Below are 24,084 nucleotides of genomic sequence, written 5' to 3'. Positions count from 1 at the left end.
TCCCTGGCAGTAGACCTTTCTATGCCCCACAATTTCTTCTCCTTCAGTTTTCCCCATAAGGAAGAGGCATTGATCTTGCCCGTGTCTGTTCAGGACACTGAACAACAGCAGCTGCCTGAAGACAGTGCAGGGGGTAAACGTGTCTCCAGGTTTTTCCTTTTCTTCTGTTGTCCCCTGAAGGAGAGCCCCATGTAGAGCCCAGGACCCAGTGTTCTTCTGTGACTGTCCCTTGTGTGAGCTTCAGCAAACTCTCAGGAGACCTTGCCTTTTGGGCAATACCCTGGCTGCAAACAGAGGAGCCACAGAAGAGGCAGAGGAGAGAGTGGAGGCTTGTCAGGGTTCTTTACAGACTGTGGCTTGAAAGAGTTCCATCCTTGAACCTTCCCCGGATTGCACTGCTAAGGCCCTCACACTTGGGAAGGTGTTATACACAGGCCTCCTGCAGGGAGGCAGGGACAGATTGGTTTCTCTAGGATAGGACTTTAGCATGCACTCAAGTGCATAGAAAGAATTCCCTGTCATTTGAAGAGTCTGAAGAGAATGGCAGACTCTGCAAACCAGAGAGGAGTGTCACTGGGAATCCACTTGTGTCACCTGATGAGTACTAATTGCAAATGCATTTCCCTCTGGTCTCGGAGAAAAGCTGAGGGCTTAAGCCTAGGACACATTAAGGGAAAAGGAACCTTGGACAAAGCCCATCCACACTCAGAAGCAGCCCTAAATGGTTAGGGACAGGCCTGAGTCTGCCAAACTAACCTACCACAGACAAACCGAATTCTACTGTGCACAAGTCAGATTCCAGAGAGAGAAAATTATAGTTCCTCTTTTAAATGGCAATGTTCCCAGGCTTACACCCTAGGAATATCATACACTTATCATAACTGATTGAAATAATATGTCAAGTCATGTTAAATTTATTATAAATTATAAGTATCCTCTTAATTGCAGTTGACATTAACATAATAGATATTTGTCTAGGGACAGCGTGCAGTGTGAGCTATGTAAAAGCATTGGGGAGATGCAGTGGGAGGAATAATTGATCCAGGTCATCAAAGGGGGCAGCAGGCTGCAGAATGAAGAGACCCAGAGACCTCATTTGTTGTGTGACCTCCATCAAGCTACTGAATTGAACCTGCACTCCTTAATTTGTAAATTACTCATCAAAACACTTGCCTGGCCTCCCTGGGAAGCTGCAGGATATATGTCCCTGAGCTCTTCATGGAGAACACTTTTAAAAGCCAGGGTATATGTCAGGGTATCTCTGTCCATACTAAAATGTAGAGGACCACATGCCCAGCTCAGCCCTAAACACACATCTACTCCATGTCATCCCTCCCCAGCTCTGGGAGACAGCATTTCAGTGCAGGATTCCTCCCCTCATCTTCATTCTGTAACCCAGCCTTTCTTTCTGAAGTTTCTCTATGAAGTCTTCTATGAAGCTGGACCCAAGTGAAAAGGATCCCCGGGGACCAATCTCACCACTCTTGTGCTCACGCCCTAAGCACAGTGGAATCCTTGACCTGGAATCCTATCTTTCTGTGTGTACACAAGGAGGCCCTACCATTCTGCCCTTGCTGGACACATGGAAGCTCCTCATGTCTAGAGAGGGTCATCTGCAGGACAAGCCTGGGCTGCTTTGCTGAGGCCTGCCAGCTTTTCCAGCCTCCCAGGTGCCCAGTGACAGGTGAAGCCTCACTTAGGATTTCCTCCAGGGTGTTTCTAGAGAGCAGCAGAGCCCAGGGGGTTTAAGAAGTCTATGGATCACTCAAGCAGGATCATCTGGATGTTGGATTTGATAAGGAGAAACAATGTACAGCTGCAGGACGGGGATCCCAGGCAGAGGAAAGAAAGGACCTGTGAGCAGCAAAGTGCAGAAGAGCTCCGCATAGTGCAGCCTGGGCTGGTGCTCGGGGAGGCAGCAGGCTGGCAACGCTTCTGTTACTGCCAGGAAATAGGGCATTGAGCTCAGAGACCTGAATCCAAACCATCCTGCTATAGGAGGCTCGAACAGCAAACTTAGTGATTGTGGATACCAGGTTCATGAGCGGGAGATACTGGAGACATTCTAGGCATAATGTTTTCTTCACTGAGGGAGGGAGGGATGGAGGCCTGAAGAGAGAGAGGGAGTGAGTGAGTGAATGAATGAACGAATGAACGAATGTGGTCAATGTATGGTTAACTTGAGATCTCATCGTAGCTCAGTGCTTTCTCCTACCTTCAGGGCACCGCCCTCTCTGTATGAGAAGCACTCTTAGAAAATTGCAGGAGGAGCCTCGGAGGATGTGGAAAGCCTTTCCTTCCCTCTTCTTCCAAAGTGGGGAGCATCCTGCCTTTGAGGTTAACTGTCCTCCTGAGGGAGAAGCTGACAGTGGAACTCATGATGGGGCACCTATGCCTCATCAGAGGTGACAGATCCTCACCAAGTTGTTCTTTGGAGGCAGAAGCCAATTTAAGCAATCCCCACATTCCTATCATTCCTTGAGAAACTCCTCCCTCCTCCTACAGACTCAGCAGACCTAGGGCACCACCTGCATCACCTCCCCCATGCATCCTTCTGAGGTGCACACTTCTTCAGGGTCTGATGTCAGCCTCTGTCAGTGAAGGCTGGGTTTTTATGGCCCATGTATGGAATGAGGGAACAGCAGTTCTGGAGACTTGGGGAGGGCCTACCTAGACAGAATTTGTTTCATTAAAGACTGGCAAGCTGCCAGGATCAATTTCCTAACCACAGGACATGTCCTTGAGACCTTCCTTGCACTCAGCTGTCTCTTCACCCTGCTGTCCCCAGGACTGCCCTTTGTTCCCACAATCCTCTGGTGACTGTAACTGTCCTAGGTCTGTGCTTGCATGCGGCCTCCCATAAGCAGAACGTGGGAGCTGTCCCATTCGGCCAGGTCTGCCCTGCTCGGACACTGGTGTCACATTCTCAGAGGCATGGAGCTGTGCAGCAAGTAAACCCTTGGACACTAGAAAAGTCTCACAGCTGTCATTCTGGGTGGCAGAACGGTACACCCAAGCCAGCAGCTTACACCAGACCTGACAGCAGCTCTTTCTAGAGACTGAGGCCAAAGGCCTGGTGTTCTGTCCCCTGCATGCCTCAACTGACGTGGTGACACCTGGCATAACTCTCCCTCTGTCTAGGCTCTTAGTGAAGTTTGAGTATTCGGTCTACTTTGTTTTCCTTATATTAAAAAAGGAAAATAGGAGACAGGACCGTGTCCAGACTGTTTCAGTTTTGCAGACAGCCTTCTGGAAAGGGAAAGAAAACTCTGAGATCTGCTTCCTCAGGTCACCTTGTTATTCTTTCCCAAGTCACCATTCTCGGTGACTTTTATCCAGTACAGAACCTGCACCCCCGGCCAGGTCAACTGCAGCCTCAATACTGCCCCCTTAATATTGTTCAACTGTGGAGGCCAACAGGCTGGGGCCTGGGCACAGACTATGGAGACATTAGGACTTAACTCTGGGAAGAATCCAAACTTGGCTCATTCCCTCCCACTTCCCTCAAATCCCGGGGGTTAGGGGTCTCCACTCCATCTACTAAGATCCCAAGGGCAAAGGAAGCCGGCAGTTGCTCTGAACATGTTAGGAGATCGCTTCAGGCCGACCATCACCCTGCTGTGTAGAGTGTCTGAGACGATTCCTCCTGCCCACCTGAAACTTTGTTCCCTTAGGCTTCAGGCCTGCTTCCCATCTCCTGCCTTCCCTGTGCCTGGCTCCTAGGGGTGGTCACTGTGTTCTCCACATTTGGAGGTTGAACTGTTAGAAATGCCATGAGGAAGCCTTGTGGGGGGAAGTGCACACATTTAATCCCAGCACCCGAGAGGCAGAGGCAGGTGGATCTCTGAGTTCACTGCTAGCTTTGTCTTATTGAGGGAGTTCGAGGATACCAGGGTTACACAGAGGTCTTGAGTCCACCCTGCCCCAAAGTGAGAAATGTCATGTAGAGATAAAGGCAGAGTATCTGAATACCTCATCTCGGGCTCTGGGCTAGTTAATGTAAGTTAAACAACAGTTTGTGGCAGTTAGGGTTTGCCCATCCCCCAGAGTGCTATCCACCAATCCCCTTTCTGCAAGGGGGCGGGCCTATCAGCCTCCCTTCCTTCTTCATTCTCTGTCCTGGAACATCCACTGCCTGGTGAGGACCAGTGTACAAAATACAAGTGTGTCGTAGGCTACTTTGCATCGATGTGGCAGACACTATGACCAAAAGCAACACAGGGCACACAAGCTTTATGAGGCTCATGTGTCCTGATCCTTGGCCGTCTGTGAAGAGAAGTCAAGGCAGGAACTCCATCAGGGCAGGAACCTGGAGGCAGGAAGTGAAAGAGAGCCTTCAGAGGAGGGCTGCTGACTGTCTTGCTAACCCGACTGTCCTTCTCAGGACATGCTGCCCAGTAGTGGCGGATCCTCCAGAGGGCTATGATCCTCCCATACCTGTCACTGAGGAAGACACCACATCATTCCTGTAGGCTATGTGATGCAGGCATTCTCTCAATCACACTTCCCTCCTTTCAGATGTCTCCTGCTTGTATTGTTGACAAATGGACCAGCACAGGGTCAATGGTCACCATACAAATGGAAAGAGCAGGACTAGGACCAGATGACATGTCACCAGAGGTGGGAACTCAGGTAGAATGTCTAAGTTTCAGAAGCAGCTGGCTGTCCCTTGTAGCTCTCAGGACCTATTTGAGGCAGACGTGAGGGCCTGGTGGATTGCACTGGAACTCAGTGCTCACTAGGTGGAGTGGATGTGTGTGGCACAGCCTGAGAGAAGCTATGACTCTGACCTGCCTGCTACAGAGAGCCCTAGGCAGAGAGAGGCCCTGACTGCTCCTCACTCCTGTCAGTGAAATGGTCCCTAACCTGCAGGGACCAGGAGAAAGTTGAATGGGTGAGGTCCTGTTGCAGTCTATTTTGACATGCACTTGGCTTAACTAGGACTCAGAGACCGGGTGTCTCATCCTAAATTGGCAAGGACGTTCCTCTTACGTGCCGGGTGAAGAGCACAGCTTTGCTCTGGAGTCCAGTCATGAGTGTGGCTGAATGACTGATCAGTGCGTGCAAGTTCTAGCCAGTGTGGTTTCTCCCCCTGATGTTTACAGCCTGACACTGATCATGGACAGACACCTCCCACCCAGGCTAGCTAACCCCTCCTCCCGTGCTGTACCAATTAAACAGCCTGAGATTCCTGGCAGCCACAGGCACACTTAGAGTTCCCAGCTGTTCCCAGCTTCACTTTCAATGTGACTTTCCTTCATTTCCTCAGCAGCTCAGGAGAGCAGCCTGAGTCAGGTGACCCTATGGACATACCCTTAGGAACCTATACCCTCTCCCTAACCCCTCAGAGGGCTGACTGGTTGTTTTGTTTTGAGACAGGGATTCTCTGTGTAGTCCTGGCTGTCTTGGAACTCCCTCTGTAGACCAGGCTGCCCTCAAACTCTGAGTTTCACCTGCCTCTGCTTCCTGACTGCTGGACCTAAGCTAAGGCCTGTACCAGCCGCACCGCCCAAGCTGCTGTGTTCTTAAGGGCAAGCCATTGACTTTGTAGGATTCCAGGAAGCCAGAGAAGGGAAACAGATGAACTGGCAGCTCTCCTGCTAGTCAGAACTCCCCGCACCGGGCTTAGCAGTCCAGATGCATTCCGTGGAGCAGGCTGCAGAGTTGAGACACCCAGTTATACCCACAGGACCCAGGTCCTAGTTTGATTACTGTTCGATTTCCCACATGTAATGAAATGCACTACTTTCTTATTTCTATAATTAATGAATGTATTTCTTAGCAAATACAATTTCAACTTTATTTCCAAAGAAATTACAACTTTATCTTTATTTATACAGCTGTTTGACGCTTTGTGAAATGCTTAGAAGTGTTTTGCCAAGTCACAGACAATATCTTCAAATTTAACTAAGTACACACTGGGATCGGCTTCAGCCTGGTGTATGACCACGCCAATTCTCTTGGAGGCATCGTCTTTGGTGTATCCCACATGTTTGCCTATTAGGGCATCCATAAGCTCAAGGTTGATGTCTAAAAGAGGCGGCTTTCTGCACCCTGCCAAAATACAGAGGTCGCCCTCTATATAGTCTTCTAGAAGCTGGTACATGTACAGCACAGGATCTTTCTCATATGTTATATAAAAGCTGGCATCCAAGATAGGAGTTTGGCCCAGGACCATGCCCCTGCAATCACCCTCATCGCCATGCTCACCCTCAAATACATGTTCCACTGCTTTGCCAATGATGGCATCAAGAAGGCTGGTGTCAGTGACTTGGGATGATGCTACCCTGTCAGAAGGAATTTTAAGGCACAGTACCCTCTTGTCTTTGTTAAATTCCAGTCCACAGACACAGTCAATGCCATCGCATTTCAGCAGGTGGAGAGAGGTCTTTACAGCCACCTGATCCAGCACAGTTCCTTTCCACTGTGTGATGGGCTCATGTCCCTCCTTCTGCCCGGGAGAAATTCTGCAGCCCATGACGTTCCTTCGGGTCGGGGTTGGAGAAACTTTTCCTCTCCCTGACCAGCTCTCTTCTTGGCCAACTTTGCGCTTCCCATGTTCTGTTCTGCAGCTTTGCTGGTGTGCTGCCCTTCTGCTTCCTGGGTCCTGGAGGGTTCCAAGGTTCTTCCTAGCTTGTACTGTCTTCCTGCCTCGGGGGATAGAGGCTGTCGGAGGGGGCTCCAGATACCTCTGCTAAAAGCCGGAGGCAAGGGCATCCAACCTAAAGAGTGCTCCACACAGTGCTGAGAAGGAGGATTAACGATTTTATTAAACTATTCGTCCCGTACAACGCAGGGATTTGTAGAGTACAACTTGGGAACTTTTTAACATATGCTAAGAATTCAACAGCCATTGGTATGATTATCTCACGCATTGCAAACATGATTCCAGGAGATTTTCAAAACTTGTAGCTGTGCCTGAAGGAACTCTCATCCCCCACACCGGTCACCTTTCCCTGTCTAACACACCACCCCTTCATGAGCACTAGCATGTCTGATCAGTATGAATTTGATTATAGCTTTCACTCTTTAATTACCTTTGCTTGTGTGGCTGTGGTTCTGTGTACATGTGTGTGCACACATGCATTTCTTCATGTGTGTATGTGCGTTGGTGTGCTGGGCACGCACAGTAAGGGTCAGGGTTAGAGGGAAGTGTAGATGGTGAGCTCTCTCCTTCCACCCTGCTGTTCTACAGTCCCCATTGATATTGTTGGGTCATATATTAGCCTGGCTGGCCTTGGAGATTTCAGTCAGTTCTGTTGTCTCTGCCTCAGGCTTTGCCGTGTTTGCATATTTTACTTTACATTGTTTGCTACTCAGTAAGCCTTTTTTTTTTTTTTTTTGAGGGATCTTGGGATGTTGTATGGGTCTTTAGGCTAACATACCTACCCTCATTATATACTTGCTCTCGTTTAGCCCTGAGATTTTTTTAAAATTATGTTGTATTTTAGGTTTCTTCTTGAAAACCAATTGAACGAAATGTGCCACTTGTGTTTGCGTGTGTGCATGCAAGTTTGTGTGTACCTATGCATGGATTACACCATAGTTCCATCCTCTTCCCAGTGGCCTGTTCACTTTCCTGAACCTCATAATGGGTTTCCTTCCAAGCCCAGCTATTTCCTCACTGCGATGTTGTGTCATACACATTACATTCGGTGCCTCCTCTTCTCGCCCACAATACCTGTGTTCCCCTCTCAGCACTGGTCCACTCTTACGTTTCCTGTTTTAAGACTGAAACACAAAGGCACACAAACAGTTGAGCAAGACACTCTCAGGCATTCACACACACACACACACACACACACACACACACACACACACACACACACATTTCTGTTCCTGAGACTGGCTTATTTCACTTAGCATCTTGATCTCCATGTCGACACACATCCTGCTTATCTCAATTTCCTTCACATGTAATGATGTGACAGTGTTGTTGATTTCTCATCCCCTCCCACATGTTTGTGCTCATCCTGTCGGTTCCCTTCTGAGCTATAGTGAACAGGGCAACCATGAGCCTGGATGTCTGAGGATCCCTGCCTTACATTGACGGATCAGGCAGCAGTCCCCTTTTCCTTGTTCTGAGGAACTTTCATGCTGGCATCCAGGGTCACTTCCCCGGTCTCACTTCCCAACATCAGTGTGTGAGCATCCATGATTCTCCCTGTCCTGCCTGTCATTTGTTGGCCTTGCTTTCCTCGTTACCAGTCATGGTGGAGGGGGGAACCTGTTACCTCAAACACCTTTAATTCCCTTCCCGGGATGGTGAGGATGCTGAGCATTTGTTGAAGTGTCTACCTTTGTGGGTCTTCTTTTGAGGGCCTTCTCTTCAGTTCACTACCCCAAGTATTGATTAGATGCTTTGGTTTTTGTTGTGTGGGGCGGTGGGGTTTGACACTAGACAGAAGACTGGGCAATGAAGTTAGTTAAAAAACAAAACTCGGAATTCTCATAATTGCGAACACTAGGCATTAGTTCCAATTCAGGTCAAGGGCTACTGGTTTCAGAACAAGTGACGAAAACATTCCACTAGAAGGATCATGTCACTTGGGACACCACCTGAGGCCCTCCCCCATGCATATAAAGCATCCCAACCTCTCAAGACTGAGCCAAACAGAAGCATCTACCCCTGGATCCCAGTCCATTCCTGGAATGTGGAGGAGGCCTCTGTCCACAAGGGAAAAAGTGCATGAGCTATTTCACCAAGAATCATCCGAGTGCATCTGTCTTATGAGCTATAATACTCTTGGGAACAGTTTTCCCTGAGGAAGCCTTCCTTGCTGGATCTTGTCCCGGCCCAGCGGTTTGGGGAAGCTTCCCTGCAGCTACTTGGCTTGACACTGAGGATACCATTGGCTGTAATTGCACACCACATTCTGCCACTCCCTTAGTGGCTATGGCTCCAGTCCTAGGGACATAGTGAAGTGTGTAAAATGCTCACTGGGCAAGCACTGGTGAGTCAGGGTTCAATACCTTGGGCCCACGTCAGCTTTGATCTATGTTTCTTTGTGGTGGGGCCCAAGTGTGTGCTCTTGGACAACTCTTAGGTGAATCTTAATTCCTCTCCGTGTGTGAGCACAGGGCAGAGTCTTAGGGCGACACTGAGATCCTTTTTCAGCCCCTACTGCTCCTTCACACCAGGAAGTGTCGACCAGGAAATAGCGAGCAAGAGGAGCTGAGGGAGGGGCCTGGCCTAGATGACCACAGAGTACCATCCTTGATAAGACTGCTGAAGTGAAAGGTTTGATTTGGCTTCCAAGAGCAAGAAATCTGAAATCTGAAAGTCAAAACACTTTCTGAATGGCCTTGTAGGGCATCAATGGCAGGAGATCGATGCCGCAGAGTAGGGGATGCCAGGGCAAGGGGTGGGAGGGAGTGGGTGGATGGGTGAGGGAGCACCCTCAGAGCTGCAGGGGGCGGGGGCATGAGATATCGGGTTTCTGGAGGGGAAACTGGGAAAGGGAATAATATTTAAAATGTAAATAAAAATATCCAATCATAGGAAAAAATTCCTTTCCTGACACACTCTGGGAATGGTCAGAAGACCGGACCCAGGGTCTGATGTTCTCGTGTCCCTAGTCCAGCTCATAGGTAGGAGAATACATTGTTGTCCTGTTTGCATTGATCCGTTAGTACTGGAGTTTCAAGAGGTTGTTAGGCACACTGTAGGTGCTGGGACTCCAACCTGGGGCCTCTGCATGAGCAGCCAGTGTACATAACCACTGCGCTGTCTTAACACCACACCCATATGATCTTACTAAGGATAAACGCAAATGCCAGATTAACTTGTGGGTTATCTTCTGCACATTGATTAAATATGTCCCTACAGCATGGACCAAGGTTGCTTTAGTGGATATGAATAGTAGCCCCTACTTTTGTCCTCAGATTGTCATGGGATGGCCTGAGTTCTCACCATGCCACTCAGAGTGACATAAAATTTAAAGTGTTGTCTTTCTTTGTGCAACGTCCAATTAAATGTTTATTTCCTTTTTCAAAACATTATTTTTAGTTTCTCCGCCTCTCTGCCTCTCTTCCTCTCTGCCTCTCTGTCTCTATCTCTTTGTGTCTCTGTCTTTCTCTGTCTCTGTCTCTGTCTCTGCCTCTCTCTCTCTCTCTCTCTCTCTCTCTCTCTGTAAGCTATGCATGTATGTGCAGGCACTTATGATGACCAGCAGAGGGCTCTGGATCACCTAGGAGGTGGAGTGACTCATGATTGTTAGTCCCTGGGCTTGAGTGCTGGGAGCCAAGGAAGATCATCTCCAAGAACAAACAGTCCAAGCTCTCAACCGTGAGCCCTTTCTTCAGATGGCCCCACTCTGCTTCAAGAGTAGCTATTGATGAACTGCACTTTACCATGCAGGGATTTGTCAGGACGTTCCCCCCAAGAAGAACCAGTTAGGCTCTGACTAAATACTACGTAGGTCTTTAGCAGGAAAGACTTCCAAAAAAGGACACTCACTGTTCTAGAAAGTGGCACTGAAGTGTACAAATGATCACTTTTGAGAAATGAAAGAACTGACTGCAGCACAGAGCAGAGTGACCTCAAAGTGAAGCCAGAGGATAGGGTACGAGGCCGACATGTGTCCCACACTGCAGACATTGCTGCCTGAGTTGAGCCTGTGCGAACTTCGATCAACCATAGATCTGATTATTGTTGTTGCGGTGGGGTTTTTTTTTTGCAACTCATAGAATTTCTACTTGACGCAAAGGGGCTTTCTTCCTGAGTGTTAGGACTGAGAATCTAGGACCAGGAGAGACAATTGTAGACAATCTAGGACCAAGAACAATCTGGCCTAGAGTGTTTCCTCAGCCCACCCAATTGTTTTGCCAGAGAAAAACCAGTACATGTGCTGTTCAAGCCAGCTGCTATGCCAGGAGCAAGAGTCAGATTTGCCTCAGGAATAACCCTGCCTCTACCATGCTCCTTGGTTGATAGCCATGCCGTAACCACTCGCGGTATTCAGTGGTTACAACCTCAGAGATTGTTCCCCAAAAACTTCGGCTACAGAGACATCTGGGATACAACGTCTGCAGCTTTCCAGAGACTCAAACCAAGCAAGACATGCAGATGGCAAGCCACAACAGGTAACATGGTGACTGGGTCAGACCGCAGGATGGAAACACAAGCCAGGAAGAGTCAACGCCTCCCTGAAGGTAACCAGTGGGAAGGCTCACCTGCCTACCTTGTAAGAGCAGACTTGCAAACTTTCAACCAGGGAGCACGACCTTTGTTGACCTGACTTCTTGTGATTGATGCTTGGGGTTCATGCTCCTGATAGTGATCTGCCAGAACTTCCCTCTCTCTGGAAGGAGCCCCTTGGCCACATATGGCAAGACAAACGGGAAAAGCGCTGTCAAAGGACCGCCTGCCACATATGCCCAGATGTTCCTCTTTCAACTGGGAGAGCTGAGGGCATTGTCCCAGTCCTGAGCTCCGAGGATACTTCAGGCCCAGTGCCCACAGGGGAACAGTCCCTAGGTTGGAGAACACAGGAGCCAGCTGCCCTCTGTTCCTGTCTTCTGCCTTTCTGCTTGCTTTCACCTTGATCTGGAATCTGACCCTCAGGGAATGTGTCTGTCTATCTCAGACTGTGGCACCTGGGACATCAAGCCCAGAGTGAAAGCTCTGTCCTGGCTGCTATCCTCTAGTGAGTGCATTCCCTGAGCACGAGTTAGGTAGGGAAAACTGCTTCTGAGACCTTGTCCAGGTTGGAGCCAACCAGTCTCTGGTTGTCTTTTTTGCAGGAAGTTAGGGGGCTCTGTGATGCTCTGTCTTCTTGTGCCTTAGCCACGTTCACCAAAGTCAGGATGCCTGGACTCCATGGAATGGGCCTACATAGAAATCACGCACATATGTGCATTCGCACTCACACTGGCACACGCACACGTTCACACACACACACACACACACACACACACACACACACACACACACATCCAAACTTGTCGCCTCAGAGAACCCAACCTCTGTCTACCAGTCCTTTTCCTGATGTTTCTCCAGGACACTTTCAGAGGCCCAGTGTCATTACAGGCATTGACTCAGCTGGAGCACTGGTTCATTCAGCCTTCCACATCTGCTGAGCTCTGCATCCTCTCAAAGGGCTGAGTTACAGGGCACAGGTGAGATTAATGAGCACTCAAGGAGTCCCACGACTGAAGGGTTCATTCTCAGCACTGCATGGTTGTGGATGCAATTGATGAGGTGATCTTTTTTATTTGAGGTTCTCTGTCGGCCTAACATTCTCTCTTTGTTTCTGTTATGATTATGATCCACACTTAATGTCTGACTTGTAGACATTTGAGTGCAGAATGAAACCACTAACTGGTTGTGTGTAATCCTAGTCTCTAGTCAGCCACCTTTATCCATAAGTAGGGGATAAGACACCTCTGCACCGGTGCAGAGACCCTCACACACAGCACAGCAGGTGGTGGGGTTGTCCACCTAAAGATGTACATTCACAGGTCCCCTCCTCAAATGAGGCTTAAGTCAGGACCCTGAGTCGATTTACCTTAGATTCAATTCAAGGAGTTGGAGGAGGGACAGAATATCAGTGGGAAATTCTGTGGTCTTAAAGCCTTGGGTTCTTAGCAAAGTTGGGGTGGCCTTGGTTATATCTTTGCACCTTGGAAGGAAGTAGACTTACACTGAGAGAAGGCAAGAGAAGTGGATGGTTTTGGTCAACTTGACACAGAGACACGAGGAGAAAAAAATTCAACTAAGAAATTACCTCCACTTTTCTTCCTGTGGTCACGTCCATGGGCTATTTTCTTGGTCCCTGAGGAGTTCCATAAAGACCACTGTGGGCAGCACCACTCCTAGGCAGTGGTTCTCTGTCATACAAGAAGGCAAGCTGAGGAAGCCAGGGAGAATAAGTCAGTGGGTAACTTTCTTCCATTTTTCTTGGCTCTGCTCCTGCTTGACTCCTTACCCTGACTTTCCTCAGTGAAGGGTTTCACTGGGATGCCAATTAAACCAACCATTTTTTCCCTAACCAAGGCTTTTTGCCCTGGCATTGATCACAGCCTTAGAATTCAAACTGGGACAACAAACAGCCAAAGGCAGTCCCATGCGCATGGATTGCTGCGGGATATTTGATTAAACTCTTAAACCTTCAAACCAGAGATTGTGCATTTTTCTTGAATAATGTGTTCCTAGTTGTGGTATTGCTCAACCTTAGTACACACCTTTAATCACAACAGCGAAGGTAAAGTACAGTGCAGAAAGTAGCATCATGTTTAAAAGTTCCGTCTAATTGAGTGGCAGACAAAGTGATGAATACAAGAAAAATTTGACAGAAGAGTATACGCCTCACTCTCACAAGAAGAGAGAGGAAAAAGCTACTTAAAAGAGAGCAGTGCAGAGAGAAAAATCAAGACAAGGGAGCAGTTTTACTGGGTGAGTTTATAAAGAGGAAGAACCAAGAAGGGGTTAGCTCCTTCCAAAGTAAGTCTTAGAGGCTGAAAACATTCTAGGCCTAGATAGGATCATGTGGAGGCTCCAAGCTTCTAAGACGAGGCTTAAGCTATCGTCAAAGTCTACAATTACACTAAGAGAATGAACAATGCATTTGCAGGGGAGTAAAAATGCAACACCCTAGTCCATTGCTTGAGGGAGGGCAGGTCCTGTCTCTGAAGGAGACTATGAGCAGGACCAGGGATGTGGATCAGGACAGAGTGGATCTTTTATTGGGTCCCTTAGTCTCCCAAGTCGTTATGAGCTAGTCAATGACACAAAGACAAACCTGAGCGTGACCTCTGGTTGAGCATGAGATCCTGTCCCACAGTTGGAGTAGTGTCCCAGGGAAGTAAGAACTGGGAACACTACACATTTTTTCCCAGAAGCAGACAAGACACTGAGGCAGTTCTTCGGGAGGTGTCCTGACATTTCCTGAAAAACCATCTGAGAGCAAGCCAGCACCCAAGGTCACAAGGGAGAGCTAAAAATCCATTCTCTTATCTGTAAGGAGTCAACTTAGTTGTTTGGCAGGACCCTGTGAGGCGAAGAGGCATGACAGGAGCCTGGAGAGGGGTGTGCTAAGACACCTCGGTGCTTCTAAGACGAGTATCCACATGCCTACAAGACTCCAGTTGCGGCTGCCACCTTTCCGGGCATTCCACATCTAATGATGCCCTTTAATATACACTGGAAGCAACATTGTTGGCCAGAACCAAAAAAAAAAAAAAAATTCAAGTTAGAGAGGGCCAAGAGCTCCTGGTGTCTTGAATCTTTCTGCCTTTCTTCCTCCAGGTCCCAAAATCAGAAGCCTGTGAATGTGGTGTTGACAAACCTCCCTTGTAGAGAGACTCTCCTATGTCTCCGTAGAAGCATCTCCTGCCAATAAGTAGTCATCCGATTGGCTGAGGCAGGAAATAGAAGGGAGATCCACCAGCAGAGAGAGTGGAGGGAGGAAGGGAGGGAAGGGGTAGGGGGAGAGAGGGAGGATTCTGGGACTGAGACAAGAGCAGAAGCTTGGCCCTGAAATCTGAAGATGTTGGACTCCTGAAACTGAGGACAGGTAACCAGAAAAGTGGCAGACATTAACTAGAAGAAACAAGATATGAAAGGTACAAGCTAGCCTGAGAATGAGCCAGGGCTTACGGCCTGGGCATTTATTCATAAATAAGTCTCAGCATTGTAATTCTGATAACAGAGATGGTGGGTAGAAAAGGCAGCGGTTACTAATGGCACACTGAATGTGAGGTTAGAATCCAGGCTTAGAGCCTGAGAAATCTTGGTTGCAAAACAACTTCCCAGGCAAGCAGCAGTAAACCACAGAGAGGCAATTCAAAAGTCACAAGCTATGATAATCATCATCATCACTATCACCATCACCATCACCATAGCAACAATACTTTTAAAAACTTGCTGAAAACTTACTGAGAGGAAAGGGCTCTGCTACTGGCACCTCAGTGCAGCTCCTGGGTGCTGCTCCTCTAATTGGTGACTCCTGAGCCCATACAGCTGGAGGGTGCAGTGCTGATCAAAGGTCTCTCTCAGGCCACAGCTTTAATGCACTTCCCTGGTGCAGCAGAGCAACTGAGCAGCTGGGCCTGTCAGAACCCAGCATGCGCCTATGGGAGGAGCCTGCAATGGCCCCTAGACAAAAACAGTGCACTGGAATTCTGAGAGCCTGATCTACCTTCCCAGAGAGGCCAGCAGATACAGGGCAAAGAGCAGCTCCAGCCCCTAACTGTCAAGGGCAGCCTGCAGGACCAAGGAGAGATTGTAGCCAGCGGCCATAGACATGCGCTGGCCTCAGCAGCCTGCAGAAAGGCAGAAAGGCAGAAGGACTACATATACTACTGTTTTGACTGTGAGCAAGAAGTGACTATGTGCAGGAGTGATTGGAGTTTTCTAGAACAACTTTTAAGTTCAGAATAAAGCAGGCGTAACTAAGAGAGGGATGGGAGGTGGAACGCTAGGTCAGAAGCCACAGACAAAGGTGAGAGGAAACTTTAAATCAGAATAAAGAGTCTTGAAAGGTTCTGATCCGGAACCTAGAATGAGAGCAGAAACTATTTCCAGAAGAGAAAAATGCATAAAGGCTTGAGGAAGGAAAATGGCTGCCAATACAGGCTCAATATTCTCAGTCAAGAATCCAGATTCTGCTTAAACATGCCACATTAAAGCAGCATCCTATAACAGATTACGTGTCTCATTTTGTAGATTTCAAAAATTCAAAACATGCACGTATGTTGATATATCATACACTGGTTATACATTCAGACTTCCACACGGCTTCTGCCTTGAATTCTGCAAAGGATGATTCTGAAATTCTACACTTATTACCCATACTGGCTATCTGTGAAATGCCTTCGCAAACTCGACCTGATGATGCCTTAACATGTGTATCCCTTACAAGTTTTAAAGACATCATGGCATAGAAAACGTCACAGAAGTACGTTACCAACCTACAGGTGGACCAATTATGGAGAGCTCTCACAGGACTCTAAAGGAAGGGCTCATACAACAAAGGAGGAATATGGGATCTCTCAAAAGATAGATTGCATACTGTTTCATTGGGTTTAAATGTTTTAAATGCCAAAGAGGCAGATAAAACACCAGCTAAAAAGCACTAGGTCTTAGAAAGGACTCTGAGTCAGATCAGAATAATATCTGATAACCTCAGAATAGAAGGCAAGAAATGTGGGGCATCAAGGAAAAGAATATGCTCCTGCTTCAACAGGAAAAGGGAAACTGTCGGGTCTTTCAAAATTAATAAATGTCAGAGTTAACTGGGAGAAAACTCCTGAAGATCCTGACTACAGACAAAAAGAAAGTAATCATGAAGACCAACCAAAAGGGTAACGTGATTGTCTGATCCCTCTACATGGGAACAGCACTCGACGGAGAGAGACGTGAAGAAGTCTCCAGCCAAGACCTCAGGTGAGCATGGCCAGTAAATCTTGTTGGCCACAGACTCCTCAGGACAGATCCACGCCATTCAAAATGGCATGGGTGAAAACTCACATTAAACTTTGGTTATACAGTCCAAGATTACATTTAAAAGAAAAACCAAAACTTTACCTGCTCATCAAATCCTCCTTAACCGATTGAGCACACCTCGTACCCCATCAGTGTGCAGTTCATGCAAAAGCGTACATTACCTATAGGAGTCTATATACTTACAGTCACCAATGAAGTAAAAGAAGCCATGAGAAGATCTGCTGTCAGGGTGCTGAGTATGATACTATGACCCTGAGACATATTCATCCTATCAACCTGCTAGGCTCAGCCTCAGACTGCAGCCAAAGCCATTTCATCAAATCCCCTTCTACATCAACTTCAAAGCTGCTGGTTCTAGTTGGTCCAGCCCTTCAGACTGTCCCATGAATGTTTTGATTCAAGCCCCACACTTTCTCAGAAGTCAGAGACTGGACAACTAAAGTTATAGCCAGCTTTCTTAACGCAGGCCGAGATTCCAATTCTTTGGGCACCCACAGGTAAAAGATACCACCAAACGGCAGGAAGCAATGTGCAGAGAATGACACTCTATTCACAAAAGGATGGGGTGGGTGATTTTGCTTATTTATAAGGTAGTATATGTTTGCCATCTTTTAAGGGGGCCTGGGTAAAAGTTGTTAATGGTCCTGATTAGGGTGGAAACAAAGGAAAGGAGTTTAGACTCAGTGATTTCTTTTTTTCCTCTTCCTTTTTCTTTCTTCTATTCCTTTTCCTGTCTCCTAACTAATGTTCAGGTGGAAACATGGGTAGAATGTGTGAAAAGAAAACTGGGATATAAAAATAATAGCAATACACACACACACATATATATTCATATGTATGTATGTATATATGTATGTATGCATGTATGTATGTATGTATGTGTGCATGTATAAGAATACAAGTGTAGATTATGGAATATACTTTTAGACCAAAGAACATCAACCAGCCAAATAATTTTACATTTGGCCTGGGCTTTGTATCTCGATGCAGATCGAGGACTTTGTTTTGCTGCATTAAACTCTTGTTTAATGTACTGTACCTATGTAATGTGAAATTTTAGTCATTGTAGGATGGAGACGGAATTCAGTCTTAGTCGGAGACAAATAAGACGCAGGGAAGTCGATGGTCAAGCTCTGCCAAGACAAGGTAAGCAATCTGTAACAATGTCTGCTTCACAGAAAAGTCTGTCAGATATTCTGGGCTGGAAGGCTCAAGATGGATCCTGCAAAGACTCCTGGACACTTTGGGTGACTGTCTGGGCAGTCAACTGCCCCGTCATTGCTATAGATTTGGAGTTTCGTGATCTGTACTTCTAGCATACGCAGGCCATTTTACTCCTCAGGTCTCTGATGGTGTTAAAGACTATTGATATTTAAGCTTAAATTACTTAAGATTTGAGGAAATGTTTTAAGGCCTAAGGAGATGTTCTTTGGTTTATAAATGCATAGAATATAATAGAATATGCATGTAAATAAATAGAAAATAATTTATTTACAGAAACCCAAACCCAACTGCCAAGATAGGAATAATATTAGAATACTGTTCTTCTAAGGTGGCTAAATACAGTCAGACTGGACACTGTAAATGCAGTCTTACCTGTTGGATTTCACAGTTGTTCCTAAGGTACGAAGTTTAGTGACGTTAGAGAAAGGGCCTTTTATTGGACGATAAGGGGGGAGATGTAGAGAGAATCTCTTCCATAGTCTGTGCAAGCATCACCTGTAATAAAAAGCTGATGGGCTATTAGTTAAGGCAGGAAATAGAAGTTGGAACACTGGGCAAGAGACACATAGGACTTTGGGAAAAAGTCAAGACCTGGAGATTGGCCCCAAAGGCTGAAGAAACCAGAAGCATGAATCAGAGGAGAAATAACCAACCATATGGCAGACACGGACTAGAGTAAACAGGTTATATAAATTACAAGCTGGTTGGAGAACGGGCCACAGCTTATAATCTGGGCATTTATTCTCAGAGTCATGATTCTGGAAAGAGTCTGGGTAGAAACGCTCCCAGTTACACTTTGTGTTGACTTAGCCTCTCTCTCTCTGCAGAACACTTGTCCAAAATGCACCTCATTCTGGAAAATCCAGATGGTTAGTTTGACATACTCACTATCCAGCTACAAAGTCCACTGAGGCACTCTGCTGCCTGTAATTGCTAGACCTGTGAATATCTATCTGTCTGATATGCAGAAGCAGAAGCTCAGAGAGGGCATTCTCATTCTCATGGAAATGGAAAGGTCCCTGTGGCCCAAAGTGGAAATAGCCACTCTGGGTTATAGTGTGCTGTGCTTGGTCCATTTCTCCCTCTGACCTAACAAAGAGCCACTGTGATAGAAGAATGAGTGTTCCCTCTATAAGGGTGTGGGCTGGTCTGTGGTTTTGTCTCTACTGACCAGGTAGCTGTTTTGGGTAACCTGTGGGACTCCTTCCTCGGTGTCTAGTTTGTCAGTTGTCAGATTGAGGACCTCAGTTCCGTTCACTGTTTGGTAGTTGTGAATTATTTTATATTAGAATCTGACGTGTGCACCTGAGCACCGTGACTACCTAGCGTCATGGCAAGTCACTCCCAAAAGAAGAGCGTAGGGCGTCAGTATAAGATGCTTTCTTCCATTGGCCACGGTGAATTCGGCACAGTGAAACTCACCTGCCACAGGAAAACCGAAGCCCTCATGGCCATAAAGACTATACAGATCACAGAGAGGCAAATAAGAAGGATCCTGTCGGGAGAGACCTCACCGCCTGGTCAGGTGGGCACTCCTGAGGCTGCAGAGCGGAGGAGACCACCAACACTGCCCACCCTTACCCACATCCCTGGCCCAAGAGGCAAGTGTATAAGGCCTCTGGGTTCCCGTAGGGGAGGGCCCAGGAGCGGCAGGACCTCTGTGCCTGAGACACTGCCAGAACCTGAAGGAAACAGACTGGATAAACAGTTCTCTGCACCCAAATCCCGTGGGAGGGAGAGCTTAACCTTCAGAGAGGCGGGCGCGCCTGGGAGACCAGAAGAGACTGCACTCTGCGCACGTCCAGATGCCAGAGGAAAACACCAAACGCCATCTGGAACCCTGGTGCACGAGGCTCCTGGAAAGAGAGGCGCAGATCTTCCCAGTTGCTGCCGCCGCAGAGAGGACTTAGGCAGTACCCCACGAGCAAACTTGAGCCTTGGAACCACAGGTAGGACCAACTTTTCCCCTGCAAGAAACCTGCCTGGTGAACTCAAGACACAGGCCCACAGGAACAGCTGAAGACCTGTAGAGAGGAAAAACTACACGCCTGAAAGCAGAACACTCTGTCCCCATAACTGGCTGAAAGAAAACAGGAAAACAGGTCTACAGCACTCCTGACACACAGGCTTATAGGACAGTCTAGCCACTGTCAGAAATAGCAGACCAAAGTAACACTAGAGATAATCTGATGGCGAGAGGCAAGCGCAGGAACCCAAGCAACAGAAACCAAGACTACATGGCATCATCGGAGCCCAATTCTCCCACCAAAATAAACATGGAATATCCAAACACACCAGAAAAGCAAGATCTAGTTTCAAAATCGTATTTGATCATGATGCTGGAGGACTTCAAGAAAGACGTGGAGAACTCCCTTAGAGAACAAGAAGAAGCCTACAGAGAGGAATCGCAAAAATGCCTGAAAGAATTCCAGGAAAACATAAATAAACAAGTAGAAACCCATAGAGAGGAGACACAAAAATCCCTGAAAGAATTCCAGGAAAACACAATCAAACAGTTGAAGGAATTAAAAATGGAAATAGAAGCAATCAAGAAAGAACACATGGAAACAACCCTGGACATAGAAAATCAAAAGAAAAGACAAGGAGCTGTAGATACAAGCTTCACCAACAGAATACAAGAGATGGAAGAGAGAATCTCGGGAGCAGAAGATTCCATAGAAATCATTGACTCAACTGTCAAAGATAATGTAAAGCAGAAAAAGCTACTGGTCCAAAACAGACAGGAAATCCAGGACTCAATGAGAAGATCAAACCTAAGGATAATAGGTATAGAAGAGAGTGAAGACTCCCAGCTCAAAGGACCAGTAAATATCTTCAACAAAATCATAGAAGAAAACTTCCCTAACCTAAAAAAAGAGATACCCATAGGCATACAAGAAGCCTACAGAACTCCAAATAGATTGGACCAGAAAAGAAACACCTCCCGTCACATAATAGTCAAAACACCAAACGCACAAAATAAAGAAAGAATATTAAAAGCAGTAAGGGAAAAAGGTCACGTAACATATAAAGGCAGACCTATCAGAATCACACCAGACTTTTCGCCAGAAACTATGAAGGCCAGAAGATCCTGGACAGATGTCATACAGACCCTAAGAGAACACAAATGCCAGCCCAGGTTACTGTATCCTGCAAAACTCTCAATTAACATAGATGGAGAAACCAAGATATTCCATGACAAAACCAAATTTACACAATATCTTTCTACAAATCCAGCACTACAAAGGATAATAAAGGGTAGAGCCCAACATAAGGAGGCAAGCTATACCCTAGAAGAAGCAAGAAACTAATCGTCTTGGCAACAAAACAAAGAGAAGAAAAGCACACAAACATAACCTCAATCCAAATATGAATATAACAGGAAGCAATAATCACTATTCCTTAATATCTCTCAACATCAATGGCCTCAACTCCCCAATAAAAAGACATAGATTAACAAACTGGATACGCAACGAGGACCCTGCATTCTGCTGCCTACAGGAAACACACCTCAGAGACAAAGACAGACACTACCTCAGAGTGAAAGGCTGGAAAACAACTTTCCAAGCAAATGGTCAGAAGAAGCAAGCTGAAGTAGCCATTCTAATATCAAATAAAATCAATTTTCAATTAAAAGTCATCAAAAAAGATAAGGAAGGACACTTCATATTCATCAAAGGAAAAATCCACCAAGATGAACTCTCAATCCTCATCTTCGGTTGGTTTATATACAAGTGTGCAATTTCTAGGCTTGAAAGTAAAATGATGCTATTTGGTGCTGGATAGAGGAGCCTTATTTTTTATTATGGCAGCTTGCTATTTTTGTAACATGGTGATTTGGTTGAACACAATAAAGTACAGTAGTAAAAAAAAAAAAAGGATCCTGTCGGAAGTATCAATACTCAAGATGCTACACCATCCAAATATTATTTGCCTCTATCAAGTGCTGGTAACAGTAAAACATGTCCACCTTGTGACTGAGGTTGCTCCGGGAGGAACCTTATATGATTTGATAGCTGAAGATGGCCCCCTTCATGAAGAAGTGGCGAAGAAACATTTTGGACAGATCATGTTGGCAACCAAATACTGCCACACACTCAATATTGTCCACCGGGACATTAAACCACAAAACATCATGGAAGATGATGACGGGCTTATGAAGGTCATCGATTTTGGCCTTGCAGCACATCAGAGACCTGGCACCTTACTGAGTGGGAAATGTGGGACCAAACGTTTTGCCGCACCAGAGATTTTACTCGGAGAGCCATATGATCGAAAAAAGTCCGATGTGTGGAGTCTGGGCATGCTGCTCTACTTTATGACCGCCGGGTTTGTGCCCTTCAAAAGAGTTACCAATAAAGATACTGAGGAAGAGATCGTTACACGGACCTATGTTATCCCATCTCACTTTTCTGGGCAGCTCGAAAATCTTATTCACCAAATGCTCACAGTTCCCATAGAGAAGAGGCCCTTCATTGAAGCTATTGAAGAACACGCATGGGTCATAAAGTCTGAACCGAATATGTCACCTAAGACCTACCCAGACACCCAAATAATACATGTGCTCTGTGGCATGGGGTTTAATGCCAGTGAGATTAGGGAGTCATTGAAAAACCAAAAATTTGATGCACCAATGGGGGCATATTTAATTTTGAAAGAACAACAAGACAAGAGGGTTGAGTATACATCGATCACATCATCCAAGCCTCTGAACCTGTGCCCTACCCCATCCCCATCCGAGTCATATCCCTCTGTCTCTGGTCTTCCCCTAGTGAGAAGTGAACCCAACTTTTGCCCACTCCACATCTGGCCCTCAGGAGAGCATGGGCCTGTTGCCTTGGCACCGTCAAGATACAAGGTGGCCAGAAGTGTCTCTATGCCTCCCATTTCTCTAGATTGTACAAGCAAGAAGAGCAGCACTTTTAGCTGTTACCTCCATTCTGGACATGGGAGTGACCCATGTATCTGCAGAAGCCTATTGGAGGATGAATTGCCTGTGCTTCCTGACCAAGACTATGACATTGAAACATCATCTCCCCCTCAGCAGATGGGGTGCTTTAAGAGACTGAGGAACAGCATCAGGGAGTGCCTGTCAAGACTCAGTTGTTTGCCCAGGGCTTGGAAGAAAAGAACCCAGCAAAGATTCTCCAAGAAAGTGGCACCCCTGAAAGAGGCAGGAGGCCAAACCCAATGAAGGGTTAGCAGGCATCGGAGGCGCAATCTCTGCTTTGTGTTTTGTGTTCTCTGTCTTTATTCGTGTCTTCTTGTTGGAAAAAGCAGAAAGGTGTACATTTCTGGGGTCTCCTGGGATGGTCAGATGCATTTCTACTCCAGCTGGATTAAACTCTGATCCTGGGCTCACCACCTCAAGAGGAAATCCGGCTGGACCATGCCTAGGTGCTATCTGATGCAGCTACACTAGCAGTAATCAGCAGAGCTGTGGGTACTGCCAAGGTGAAAGGGGATGTGTGGAGCTGTTGTCCATGGGGAATATATTCTGATAGAGACTCTGCTTGGGGACCCAGAGCCTGGCAGAGTGACCATGGTCAAACACAAAGGGGCCACCTGAGTGTCCCCCTACATTTGCACTGGACAGGCAAAGTGTGCTGAGCCCTGTGAAGCCTCACATGGTTGCTTGGATGCCTACATGGGGAAGCTGAGCTGGATGCCCACTTACTGAGTATCCTGGGTACCCTATCCAGTGGAGATGGTTTCAGTGTCACCACAGTGGCATGCAGACCCTTGGCATACCATTCCATGCTGCTCTTACCAACCAACTCCTACTCAGGGCAGACTAGGTGGCAGAGGATCTTCACGGCCACCAGGCTCAAGGCAGCAATGCCTCACAGTGATTCCATCAGGACACTGACCCCTGGCCTTCTCAACTCTCCCTTCTTCTCGTCATCACAGGTGAACCCAACAGAGGCCTGCTCAAGAGCAAGTAAGGAGCAGAGATGGGAAGCATCCCACCACAGCTCTGCTCTGCAATCCATTCAATGCCTGTGCTGCCTTGGGCAATTCCTGTGCGGCCACAGGACAGGCTAAGGGACGCCCATCCAACATCCCACCCCCGTGCATACCTAGGAAGCACCTTGATGGCTTCTCACACTAACCAGGCTCCCTCAGGTCTACGCTGAAGCTCCAGCAGCCTGTGAACTTCCCATTGTCCTGTGAGTCCCCCCTGGGAGATGTAGGACATAGTATATGGCTGACAGCAGGAGGCTCTGAGGATATAGGAGATGGGCTTCAGTTGTGGGAGCATGAATGGACTCCAGGATCTGACCCAGAACCAAGTCCCAGGAATGCTCAAGCTGTGGACATGAAAGGCTTCTGTCTACAGTGAGTGTGTGGTGAGTCTACATTGCAGAAGGACCACACACAGAGGTTGAGGGAACACAAAGTGAAAGGTCACT

General features: G+C 47.0%; 1 protein-coding gene and 1 pseudogene across 2 annotated transcripts; one reads left to right on the top strand and one right to left on the bottom strand.

Annotated features, from left to right (window-relative positions):
• Positions 1-5,785: 5,785 nt before the first annotated feature.
• On the bottom strand, positions 5,786-6,796 carry Spin2l-ps1 (spindlin family member 2 like, pseudogene 1; annotated as a pseudogene). The gene has a single exon (XR_015629824.1). The product of XR_015629824.1 is annotated as a spindlin family member 2 like, pseudogene 1 (transcript).
• A 12,112-nt stretch (positions 6,797-18,908) lies between these two features.
• Positions 18,909-22,943, top strand: Smokl9 (sperm motility kinase like 9). Its single transcript, XM_087569057.1, has 2 exons — positions 18,909-19,168; positions 21,551-22,943. Exons 1-2 carry the CDS (start codon positions 19,002-19,004, stop codon positions 22,863-22,865), a joined length of 1,482 nt encoding a protein of 493 aa, XP_087425183.1. The 5' UTR covers positions 18,909-19,001; the 3' UTR covers positions 22,866-22,943.
• Positions 22,944-24,084: the final 1,141 nt, after the last annotated feature.

This window comes from Rattus norvegicus, chromosome 9, assembly GCF_021556685.1.
Source record: "Rattus norvegicus strain SHRSP/BbbUtx chromosome 9, alternate assembly SHRSP_T2T, whole genome shotgun sequence".
In the NCBI taxonomy this organism is placed as follows: domain Eukaryota; kingdom Metazoa; phylum Chordata; class Mammalia; order Rodentia; family Muridae; genus Rattus; species Rattus norvegicus.
The sequence above is the reverse complement of the archived record's forward strand: the minus strand, read 5'-3'. Positions and strand labels throughout refer to the sequence as shown.